We start from the raw sequence: 13,251 nt of genomic DNA on the forward strand, positions 1-13,251 counted from the left end.
TTTTTAGAGAGATAAATGTCATTTCCTGCCTGGTGGTAAAAGTTGTAAAAATAATTATATTTATTATTGCTGTTTAAATTTGATGTTGATAAGTGCATAAATATTATTTGGCAAGGGTGTAAGAAAAAGGCTTTCTTCTCTGCTCTAAAAAGGTCCACAAACCTAGGGAATTACACTTGTTGATGCCTTACTGTAACAAAACAAATTTTACGTTTAAACAAAGTCCTTTTTAAATATTTATCTATTTCGTCCTAAGGTGTATTTTATTCATAGACATTAATTTATTTATAATAAATAGATGTTAATTTTATTTTTATATTTTACTCATTAAATCTAATTGAGAGGCTACAATTGATAGCAGTTTATTTATGTAACCACTTAAAAACAAATTCAGCAATTTTGATTTCTTTTGGTATTTTTGTTCCTGTGTATTTGTAAACTAATAAACAGTTCTTATTTAACTCAATAAAACATGTCTACCAACTTATTTGGAAACAATGTTTTATTTATCACAAGGCATTAATTTCTGGTTATCCTTCAAGTTTCTAGAGTTTTCCAAACTTCCATTCAAAAGATATCTTGTGAATTAATCACAGTTTACTTAGCCTGCCAACATTTGATGTCCAAATGGGGATGCTAGCCACTCTCCCAACTCCAACATTGAATACCAGTCTGCTATGACATCAACCATCTAATAATAGAATTTGATTAACCTTTAAGTAAGCCCTATATAAGGTCATAACTCCACCCTCCCATTGCTGTAAGCCCCATATATAGGCAAAACTCCACCTACTTAATGAAACTTCAACCAATCGGATGCTTGTAACAGGTAATTATGTCATAGCTGGTAGGCAGTGCAATATGATAAGGTGAGTGGAATGTCTTGTTTATAGAGAAGACATCTTTAGATTTTTCCTTCACTTCACTTCTACATTTCTTGTCACGAACTGTTAATTGTTTCGTTGCTTGTTTCTTATTTTTAGGAATCGTACTAGTGCAGTCAAAAAATCAAAATGGCTTCCCAAGGTCCATCATTCGGAATGTCTGCTGAAGTTAAAAGAAAGGTAACTTTTTTTTAAGATTTTAATTTAAAAAGTGTTTGCATTTGTTGTTATGTTATGTGTCATGTTAATATAATTATTTTAATTAGTTGATAGCTAAAGTTTGATATTTTGATGCACATTTACTTGTGAAATTTACATAAATCTTTCTAATAGAGAGTGATCTGAGAGGGTGAAAAATTATGGGCGGCATTAATTTCCATTGCAATTATGGTCTCATTGAAAAGAACCTTTTTACAAATTCCCAAGATTTGACAAGGCAACCGCCATCAAAGTCTTCTGCGCAGTCTTCTACAGCTTGTTTAAGGCTTTCATGACAGCCACTGCATGCCAACCTTACTTCACCCACCCCTGTATACAGTAATAGATAAACTCTGATTGAGCATGAAACATTGTAGTATTTCAATGTGTTTATACAGTAGAAGGTCACCCACCCCAACCCCTCTTTTGACACCCATATTCAGTGGTTACCCCTATGAAGGGGATACCTCATTAAAAGGACATTTTCCTGGGAAATATGTGTATACGGCCAACATCTCTAGTAAAAGGACCCTCTGTGGTGTCCCCTTGATAGGTGTTCTTCTATTGCAGTTTGCACAATATCAGAAAAAGTACACAATATCAACTGATTGACACGTCTCTTATCACTATTACATTCCCTCAAATTTAAAAAGGTTTGAATCTCGTTATTGCGTGGATCACAGAATTATTTTTAAATTGAAACTCGGTTTGACATACTGTGCTAAGCTGTGTTTGAAACATTCTTAGCATTCCACATCTGTATTGGTGAGGAAAGCACATTTTCAAGTTTATAATGGATGAACTAAGAGGTACAGTACTAGGATGCACCCCACCTAAACCCTACACCCCTCTTTCCTTCAATTCAAACTGATAACATTTCTTTTAGGTATTGTTAACTGGGGTTCACTGGCATTAAAACAAAAGTTTATTTAGTAGGAGTTTCATGACATTAATCTTGTAATGTACTACCTTTTATCTCCCTTTTCCCCCATAAAACATCTGTTGCTATTTTGTGGCTTTTCACAAAATAGCAACAGACATTTTACCCATCATAATTATGTTGACTTGACGCAGGCCTCTATTGCCTTCAAAAATATCTTTTATTTGTATCAGAGTAAACATGCAGGCATATAAGAGGATCTTGAAATAATTTCATTTGGATCCTAATATTATAGAAAAGTTTTTTCTTTTTTGTTGATCCAATATATTATTATTATTATTATTATTATTACTTGTATAGCGCACATTTATACAACATTTAATTATAATCAGCGGCGCTTCACATCAATTAGTATCGTAACATTTTTTGAAATATAGTGCTTTTAAATGTTTTTTAAACTGATTATAGTCGTCTAAGTGCTTAATGTGACTTGGTAATCTGTTCCAAATTTTGGGTCCTGCTACGGCGAACGAACGGTCAGCAAATGTCTTTCGTTTAGTTCGTGGGATTGTCAGGTTATAATTGCTGGTGCTTGAACGAGTACTGCGAGAAACATTCCGCACAGTAAGAATATCTCTCAAGTAACTTGGAGCGGAACCTTTAAGCGAACGCCATACAAGACGCTATTTTATATAGATTGAAAGTACTGAAAATGGTACTAATAAAAATGCTTCGCAAACAAATTTAAAACAAAATTTTCACAAACAATCAGTAGACTGTTGATATTGGTTACAGTCTGGTCACCATTATTTAGTACCTTTGATCTTATTGGATCAACAAGAACGAAAATTTCTCTTTTATATCCAGAGAAGTAAACCCATCAACACAATAGTTATGATAATATAAAAAATAGATAGATTTATGATTTAATTTATGTGTGTTTCAGTTCTCCTTTCTGTTTTAGAGAAACATAGTTAGTGATGAATGTAATGTTTCATTTTTATTATTGTTTTAATTATAATTTTATTTATGTACAGATGTATAGTATATAGTAGAGTACTCAGCGTAGTAAACATGTTTTAATTTAAGTTATTTTATTGGTCATCCAGGTGCCATAAGCATTTAACATTTTTTAACATACCCTTTTTATATAACCCTTTTATATTACCCTTTTTATGTTACCCTATAATGTCATGTGAATGTTGGATAGAAAAAAAATTTAAACCAAAATATTAAAATATTTTTTTATTCAAATAATTTTCAATTATATATAAAAAGGAAAAATTATTTTAATTATTATGCATAGTTAATTACTCATTCAATTTAATTAAATTGTTGACTAGAGAACATGTAATTAATAAACAATAATTAGTTATTTTTAATGTTTTTTTTATTATAATTTTGAAATTTCCCTATGCGTACATAATCTGAAGCCTTGGGGCTAGGCCAGTCACGGAGTTGATGGTGTTATCGCAAAAGCTATCGTGATCATTCTATAAATGGATATGAAATGGTTCATGCTAATTCATAGCTGGAATTCCAGAAGGAGACAGATGATAAAGCTGTGTGTTGACCTATGACCTTTCACTTGAGGTTCACATTTCAGTTGTATGTCAGATTTATGAAGGCTTATTGACTGTAGGTAGGATGGACACACATAATTTATGAATATCGTTTGGTGGTATCGTAGCAGTAGTTGGAGAGAGTTGGGGTTGCAGAAGGGGGTTTCGGAAGGGAAGGGGAAGAATTTATTTGTGTGCTCCTTTGTTTTTTTAAGGTCACATGACATAACTTGTTTGCGGATCATGCGTTAATGTATATAAAAGAATATATGTTTTTAATTTTTAGATAAAAAAAATTGTCTGTATCTAATTATGAGAAAAATGGAAAAATCGGTCAACCATGCATTGTCTAGCCCTGCAAATTGTTCTTTATTTGACATTTAATTTGGTTCATCAAACTGGTAAACATATTATGTTGTTAAATTTAACAATCAAACTTAAGATAATATTGCGTTGGTTGTAAACATAATATGTAAATACAAAAAGTAAACTGGCTGTAATAATTAGGCTTACTTTTTAAATTTCTCAACAATAAAAATAATAAATTTTGCAATCAATCTATGCAATTAATGTCATGTCAAATCAAGTTTATTTTTATCTTTCCAATATCCAAAATATAAATAAAGTTTTATAGAAATAGAGTAACTATTAGATGCCATGGTTTTTGAGTGATTTGATTGGCTGAAAGTTGTTTCTTACTTTATAAGACCATTTCTGCCTTAATTTCAAAGTGTAAACTCAAAGCTGAAATTGAGGTCATACGACATCATCTCAGCCTCCTACTGGCATGGTCTTGGTTATTTCTTAATTTTCCCTTATTAAACTTTATTGGTAATATGGATGACTGCTGTGGACAGGTGATTGTGGTGTCCTGTTTGTTATCACCTAGGCTTTATTAAGTCTCTTGTTACTCTGAACACTAATCAGATTGGTTGTGAAAAGAAGAAAGATTATTGAAAAATACAGTAAACGGTTGTCGTTACAAAATGGATTATCTCTTGATATTACTAGGCTTAGTGTATCTGCATAGAAGTTCACTGTTGTGATGATTATTATAGGAAGATGTTCTCAATGAGGGGTCTAAAACACCTGATAAACGGGTCAATGTAAACACGAAGCACTAAAAGAATAGACCAATATAACAACAATTGCTCAGCTACTGTTTAGGAACCATGTTTTCTTTGATCTTAATATAACTTGTATTTGCATGTTATCTCTAGTCCTATTTATTTTTCCCTGAGGCGGATGGAGTTATTATTAAAAATGTACATTTAGGAGTACAAATCATCATCAATATAATTCAGTATTAGGTCAAACAGTTTTTTTTATCATCCAGAAAATACTGTTTTTATTTTCTCATCCCTATGTAACTCCCACCATTAGATTCTAGCACAAACTGGATAACTTTTGGGGTGTGGGGAATTGGTGCAATATAAATGTTTGATTATCATTTTATGGCGTTGGTCATTTTTAAAGATTTTATAGGCACCACTCTCTGTAACAAATTTCTCACAATCTCATCAGTATTTGTCACTATACATTCCACTGCTTGGATGGATGCCAGACGTCACAGATGTTGTGAATACACTATATTATTAATATTTCTCTAATTAATCTTTGATCGTGAAAAGGTCACATGTTTAGAATTAGCAGACTTGGTCCATGGATCACTTTAAAGCATCACGAACGTCCTGGCTTTATATGCTAACTTAGTGTTTCAGGTCTTTATCCTGTTTACAGTGTAATGCTGTTTTATGGTACATAAAGAACTTGTTATAACAGCAAAAAATATATTTAAACTGTCAAATCCTTTATTATTTAGTAGAATAATTTGACAGTATTTAAACTGTCAAATTAGGTTATTTTTGTAAGCAAGGTATATAAATTGTCAACTACTGTATTATTTATTTATTCCAATGTTCTACAGTATTTGCCCTGTCAAATACTGTATTATTTATTTATATTCCAGTATTTATCAGCATTTAACTTGTCAACTACTATATTATTTATTTATTCCAGTATTTGACAGTATTTAAACTGTCAAAACTATATTATTTATTTATTCGACAGTATTTGACAGTATAATTAAACTGTCAAATACTGTATTGTTTACAGTGAGGGATCCAGAATTGTTTAAATTGTTGGGGTGGTGCCCAGGTATCTTATTTCAATTTTGCAAAATGGATTCACCTATGTTCTTCGCAGTTTTTGACAGTATTTTAATCTGTCAAATGGATAAGCGTATTTAAAATTTACTTTCAGATACTGAATTAATTTATTAGACTACAGACTCTAAAACTCTAAAAAAGATCAACTCTTAAAGTGTTATATTAATACAGTAAAACTCTTTATGTTAAAACTCAAAAGAAGATATTTGTTTGTTTTATTGTACTGAACATACTTTACCAGAACAATACTACTATTCTGTTAAACTACAGGTAGCTGACATGCACTGTACAAAATTGCAGTAAAATGAGCTGTTTGAAATATTTTAACCATATTTAGCAAAGTGCACTCTAATCTTCCAGCAGTTGAACTCAATTACTTTAGTGTTGATTGGATACCAGGGAATTTGATAATCATGGTATCAATTTAAACAGTTTACTGGTCTTTCAAGTGTCTCATTTGGTCATTAAGGCATGTTTTGTGGGTTGAACTATGACTTTATTTATTTGGTGTGTAACAAATAGGAGAAGGCTGTGCCAATTTGTTCTTCCTAAAGCGTGGTTCCCACTAGCAACGCAATGCAAGGACGTAACGCAACGCAAGGACGTAACGCAACGCAAGTGAATTGACCAATCACAAGCGATGGCTTATTCGCTTGTGATTGCTAACTGTCTATAACTTCGCTTGCCATTGGTTAAAATGCTTGCGTTGCGTTTACGTACTTGCGTTACGTTCTAGTGGGAACCAAGCTTTAGATATGTAACCATTAAGAAATACATAATAAACTAAGCGAATAAAGCAGGACTTTTTATAAATGTATTATTGGTTAGAAGTTTTTTTTCTAGAGAAAATGTTTTTTAACAATTGTGGTTAAAGTGTTAAAATTTGAAATCCGAAATACAGTTTACCTTCTAAACCTTCCATTTTGTATTGGTATTGGAAAAAAATCTCATTTTACCTACAACTGTTACATTCATATTGTGTAATGGATGCAACTTTTCTTGTTGAATCAATTACATTTTTCCAGCATACATTTGTTATAGAGTTATCTAAAAGTGATTAATCTAAAAGTTATATACAATAAGACTAAATATTGTGTACATGATCATTTTTTTTAATTTTAAAAACAATTAAATTTATTATGTCTTTTAATTTACAGCTAGATGGTAAAAGAAATCCTGAACAGGAGCAGAAAGTGAGAGAATTTATTGAGTTCCATCTTGGTGAGCCATTCCCTTCAGACAACTATCAAGAATCACTCAAGAATGGAATCTTACTGTGCAGGTGGGTGCTGTCTTGGGGATTAAGGGGTTCATCCAAAATGTTTTTATTATAAAATTAAACAATTAAATAAAATCAACAAAATAGTTCTTTGTTTCATATTGGTGACAGAAAATATCAAGACCTGATTATATCAAGAAATGAATATGTTAAGAACTTAACATTTAAAGAGATGTACTGTATATGTTAAAGATGTGTTGTCCCTTCGAATAATTCCAAAAAAATGTGTAAACAAATATTTCGAAAAAAAGTGGGTCATTTTGAAGTATCATAATAGTTATTAACTTTCACCAAAAATTAGTTGGAAAAAAAAATAATTTAACTGAAATGCAGACGTTTTTTTTGTTGTTTGTTTTTTCGATCAGAACATCTCATAATGCAACGCGATTGTTTGTTTTTTGACTTAAAGTGAATAACTTTAATATTACTTTGATATGGCCAATTTAAATTTAGAATATTTTGACATTCTGATTTTTTGTGTTTCAAGGGACAATACATCTTTAATGTCATTTACAGGAAGGCTGATTCCAAATTAAGTCCAGTGCGATCAAGGCTTTTTCCTTTACATACAAGAATTTAATGCTCTTCTTCAATATAATTAATCTTTTAGGCTCTTAAAAAAATTCCACCCTGGATTTACCGCGAAGATTGACAAAGGTAAAATGCCATTTAACCAGAGGTGCAATGTTGAAAACTTCTGCGAGGGATTAAAAACCTTTGGCCTACAAGAGATGGAGTTGTTCCAGGTCAACGACCTCTTTGAAGGAAAAAATCTTGCCCAGGTCACTGCCTGCATCGTCGCCTTTGCTCGACATGTAAGTACATTACTTTGCACTTGTTATGAGTAAAACCTTTTTAAGAGGAGTAAAAACAATGTCCTGTTTTTAAAGGATGTCATTATGAAGATGTTCTACTTTGATGTAGAATCTAACACTTTGTTAAAAGATATAAAAAAGTAATAATTTTTGGAACAATGTGGTTTATCTTATATGCTCATCCTCCAAAAAGGATGTTTAGTAGGATATGAAACGATCGATTACATTTTAGCCCATGATACTGAAGTGAACTGATTTATACATCTGGCTGAAGAGAAGTAATTTCCTTTCCCGCAGCGCCACCAGTGAATAGGGTTCGAACCCCAACTTTACAGAAAACTGACACCAAGTTTTTTTTATAGAAATGACTTAATATTTATGTTTTGTCATTTTTATGTTGAAACATTTTTTAGCTTTATAATATTTTTGGTTATGTTTTTGTTTTCTTTTGAATGTCATTTTGTTCAATTAAATAAAAAATAAATAAAAGTATAGTTGTTTGAATGATTTGTTTGCACATATAGAATGCAATTTTTTTTTTGTGTTTTTGTTCATTATTACTAAAATATTTTAAGATACCTTGTATGATTTAAAATTAGCAAAGTATGTAAAGTCTCCTTTAAGTTTTGTTTAAAATTGCAAAACAATGACAGAGAGTTCACTGATTGGTCGCCCTTTTCAAGAAATTACATAAAAATCTGTTAAAATGAGAAGAAAGGTCAAAGGTGAGATTGCTTCTTCAGTCTTTATTCATTCATTCGATCATTTCATATTTCTTCTTCAACCTTTCTTTCTCACTCTCTTCTTTTCTCTCCTAATTGGCTAACTTTAGTATAATGAATAAACTTGCTTGTTTCTTCTATTGCAAAATACGTTGCTCAATCTTGCTTTATATTACCGTACTCCAGGAGAAGCACATGTGTTGAGATTTTGAAAATGCAACGAGATTCAAAACATGCTCCATAAATACAAAATAAATACAATTTTGGAATTTAGAAGTTGTTGAGAACGCCTTTCGACAACATATTTATGAAAAACAAAATGAAATTAAGGCTTCTTTTTCAAAAATATTATATTTACTCTTTTATACCAACCATGCCTTCATTCTTCGTCGTCCATATTTGTTAAAAAATAAAAATAATCTTAAATGTTAAATGAAAATCAGAATATTTTTTAAAATAAAATTATACCACTCTTTTTTAACAAATTAAAAAAGCATGCGTTTGTGCCACTACACAAATACAAATAATACTAAACACACATTCTAAATGTTACTGTAGTTTTTATTCTTTCTTTTAAACTTCATTATACTAATACCTTTTTAATATTTGCATCTGTCAAAATTGAATGTCTTGTTCTGTTTCCAATATGTATGTTATTTGTATTATTATAATTCACCATCTTCCTGTAAATGCACATGATATTAAGTGTTAGTTTTCTGTTTGCATTTATTTTGTAGGCACAAAAGCAACCTGGTTATGATGGACCTATTTTGGCTCCAAAGCAGTCTGAAGGTAACGTTCGTGAGTTCTCAGACGAGCAGCTAAAGGCTGGACAATATACTATTGGCCTCCAGATGGGTACCAACAAATGCGCTTCCCAGGCTGGACAGAACTTTGGTCTTGGTCGACAAGTCACAGATAAGCAAGAACACGGAAAAGATTTTTAAAAATAAAATAATACTTAAACAAAATTGGAGTTGATATTGCGTTTTAATATGACGCGGAGTGTAGTAGTTGACGCGATTTGTTAAACGATGACTCAATATGATTATCTAAAGATAAAACCCATTACATAATTAACAACATGTAGGCATACTTATTTAAAAAGTCCACGTTTAATTGCGTGTTGATTATTTAAACAAGAAATAAACTATGTTACCGGTACATAACACTTTGAACTATCTATATCGTGATTTTAGACACATTGCATGGATTAGGAATTGTAATAGTCCAATTCTTCCCTGTGTAAATATAGCATAGAAATGTCTTACTGTCGAGGATAAAACATTTGTGGTAAACTACAGCAAATGTTGTCATTGTCATGTCATGTAACGACAAATCAAATTCAAGTGGAGAAGGGAAGTCGTGTAATAATTTATGACGTACTGAAGTAGTAAATAACTATTTATATGCTAATTTGCAATAATTAATAGCTTTATTTTACCTGCACCTTTATATTTTGTATTATATACTGTAATAATACTATTAATTTGTTTTTTCATTTTATTGATATTTATTTAACTATTAGATTGCACGAGACCAAACGCGTTACGTTGTCAGTGTTGCATTTGGTATTATTTTTATGTCAAATGTCTTAATTGTTGAAGATACTGCAATTATATGTACAGCAAAAAAAACACAACTTAACTTAAAATAAATACTTAGCAGAAATCAGTTAAACGTTTATCAAGTTAATCTTACTCCCATGACATTTTCATAATTTAATTTTTATCAATCTTTCGTCTAATCTGGATTTATGAAATATAAATCGGAAGGTTTATTATGTATTATAATAAACATTTCTTTGCAATTTTATAGTTTTAATATTTGTCCCTGTAACAATTAATCGCCTAGTGTCATTAATGTAAATTCACAATGCTAAACTATTAGGCACTTAGACATATAATATTTTGTTAGGTCTCGAAAAAAGATAATAAACATGTTTTACGTAGAATACAGTCATGTATGAGTCGTGTGTTTTTTGTGTGTTTACATCATATGCTTATTTGTTTGTTACTTCTATTAGTTTCAAATTGCATAATTCTAGATAACGAACAAATGAGCAACTTTTCTCTTGACTACTCCCTTATAACTTCACGTGTTGCCGAAACTTACCTAAAAAGAATATACAGTATCTAAATTCGTTGATATGCTGAATATCTACCGTATAAATAATATGGAAAATACTACCTTGCATGACAAAAAAAAGAAATATAGTTTGACCGATATTTCTGTTAACACCAAATTATTTACAACTAAAAGATCACATAGTGTTAGCATTTTACAAAAAAACACATTTTCAGCTGCAGCTATACTGTTTATAAACAAGTTTTTATTTCAGAATTTATTTTTAGAAATGATGTAAGTTGTTGAAAGTTTGTTGTGAATTAATTCAAATGTTCTAATTCTATAAGAATAATGATTTTTATACAATATATCATAATATTTTACTTATAATTTTTGTTGTGACGTTCTAAACAATACTGGATTAATACTTGAAGTCATTAATTCCAAATTTGTTTGTTTTTTATGTTATGTTTATTTTTAATATGCCATTTTATATATCGCATTATTTTTTTTATCGTTTGTTGTCAATATATGCAATGAATGTATTACGTCACGATTTGCTACATGGAAACCCTGTGTTTTTTTTAAGTGTTTATTCTTAAAATATGTGTTTTTCTAATTTAATGTGTGTGGTTTATTGTGTGATTAATTTATTTAATAGACAATTTGTAGTGTTTTTACTATCATGAGTAGTGTATATGCAAATAAAAAAAAAAGGTCTCTATTTTTAAAACAGAAAAAGATACTGTACTATTGCAAAAAAAAATACTGTACAATTAAATTGCAAATTGTAGCGACCGACAGAGGGCGGGCTATTTAATATTTCGGCTAATATTGAGAATGAAATAACTCGAGATTTAAATAAGCTTTTGTGGCGTCACCAATATATTGCTTTTCTTGAAAATCAATATACATGGTCTGTTGGTATATAAATAAACAAATCAGGAAGATAACTTCGAAATTGTGGACGTTGATAGGCCTACTTGACATTTAGGCTGAGTAATAATCTTCTATGCATTCAAACACAATAGTAAAATATACATGTTTGTTTTTTCCCCCAGGCTCAAACTCTTCCTGGTTATGATGGGCCGATCCTAGGACCCAAACAGTCTACCAAGAACCATCGTGAATTCACAGACGAGCAATTGCAGGCGGGAAAATACATACATAGTCTGCAATACGGCTCAAACAAGGGAGCGACTCAAGCGGGCCAAAACTTTGGGAAGCCTAGACAGATTTTCCACGACCAATAAACAATCTGGGTTTGGGTCACTATGAGAACCTCAAGAGAGGCTAATTATGGATTTGGCAAATGTTAAATTTGATGAAATTGCCTTGATGAAAACGACTCTATTCAAATATTGTAATCTTCTTGGGAGGGTATAATGAAATGTTTTTTCTTTCCAATGGAAATTACAACTTTATAATGTATTTTTAGAAAGAAGCGTACTGTTACACATTATTTGTGTGAACCTTGATCGGCCTGAATTAAGTAAAAGTAATGTTTTACTTGGTATCATAATTATAACCATGTTTATATTAGTAGGTTAGATATTATGATAGTTAAAAACGATTTATATTCCTTCTGTATATTAGAGGCCAAGCCATTTGAAACAATGAAAACAATCTGCATACACTACCCTCAGCTGGAAATATTTTTTACGTTGGCGGATTTGCCTTTTTTTTCCAAGTTCAGTGGCTTCTGTTTTTACTAAATTATTAATATTTGAACTGCTGGTTGTGACCAACGTTCGTAATTGAAATAAAGTCAATGCTATTTGTTCGATTAAGTCAAGGTGAATATTAGACAGTAGGACCTAATTAAGTATTCATTTAATATTCAGCTAATTTGCTAAGTGTCTCTTCCATTAAATATTGTAAATTATTTGTTAAGCATTTCCAATGCTAGATTCCAGTAGAAATATATAATGTATTTTACCTATTATATTATTGTATTTGTATCTATATGTATGTACGTTATTAACATGCTCCATGCTCAAGTATACAATTAGCACACGCAAAGAATAACAACATAATACACTTTCCATAACAAGTAAATAACACAAAACGCGTGACGACAGAAACACTGCGTGAGCTTTTAAAGGCAGAGACCTGCGAGCAAGAAATGTAACCAATTAACCGACGGGACATTAATTATATAAAACGATGAAATATCAACAATATTTGCACATTGGTGCTCTGAACACGAGAACATTATTGTTAAGCCTTGTCTAGATTATCGAACTAGTTTGACAAAAACAAGTGTTGTGTGCCCAAATATGGTAGCGATATGCCCAAATATGGTAGTGATGGTACGTAAAGTTTGATAGTAGTGTATACAGCTCAAGAATGGATAAAGCTACAATTTGTTGTTTGGAAAAAGTAGTCTCCATTTTTAAATTCCGTTTTACTATTCTTTTACAACAGAGCATTATAGTATGGTAATGTTTATTTACATTGTTCAAATTATGCACTAATTCATTTACTGTAATTGCTGTTTACGTTAATACATGGTAATACACGGTACCGTATTGTATGATCACGTTCTGCATATTTACATTACCAGCAATTTGTATTGCCTTCACTCATCATACAAATAGAAAAATGGTTTAATTTCTCATATTTGAATTTTCAAAACACATGCCATTCGGATTTTGTCGACAATTCTAAATTGAT

General features: G+C 30.8%; 1 protein-coding gene across 2 annotated transcripts; it reads left to right on the top strand.

The window, feature by feature from the left end:
* The first annotated feature begins 905 nt into the window (after positions 1-905).
* Positions 906-12,520, top strand: LOC140055323 (myophilin-like). Of its 2 annotated transcripts, none has more exons than XM_072100638.1 (4): positions 906-1,064; positions 6,850-6,974; positions 7,582-7,786; positions 11,637-12,520. In XM_072100638.1, exons 1-4 carry the CDS (start codon positions 1,014-1,016, stop codon positions 11,826-11,828), a joined length of 573 nt encoding a protein of 190 aa, XP_071956739.1. In that variant the 5' UTR covers positions 906-1,013; the 3' UTR covers positions 11,829-12,520. The 2 variants fall into 2 exon arrangements, with proteins under 2 accessions (XP_071956739.1, XP_071956738.1); XM_072100637.1 differs by lacking the exon at positions 11,637-12,520 and adding an exon at positions 9,246-10,466.
* Positions 12,521-13,251: the final 731 nt, after the last annotated feature.

The sequence above is a fragment of the Antedon mediterranea genome, chromosome 7, assembly GCF_964355755.1.
Source record: "Antedon mediterranea chromosome 7, ecAntMedi1.1, whole genome shotgun sequence".
Lineage (NCBI taxonomy): Eukaryota > Metazoa > Echinodermata > Crinoidea > Comatulida > Antedonidae > Antedon > Antedon mediterranea.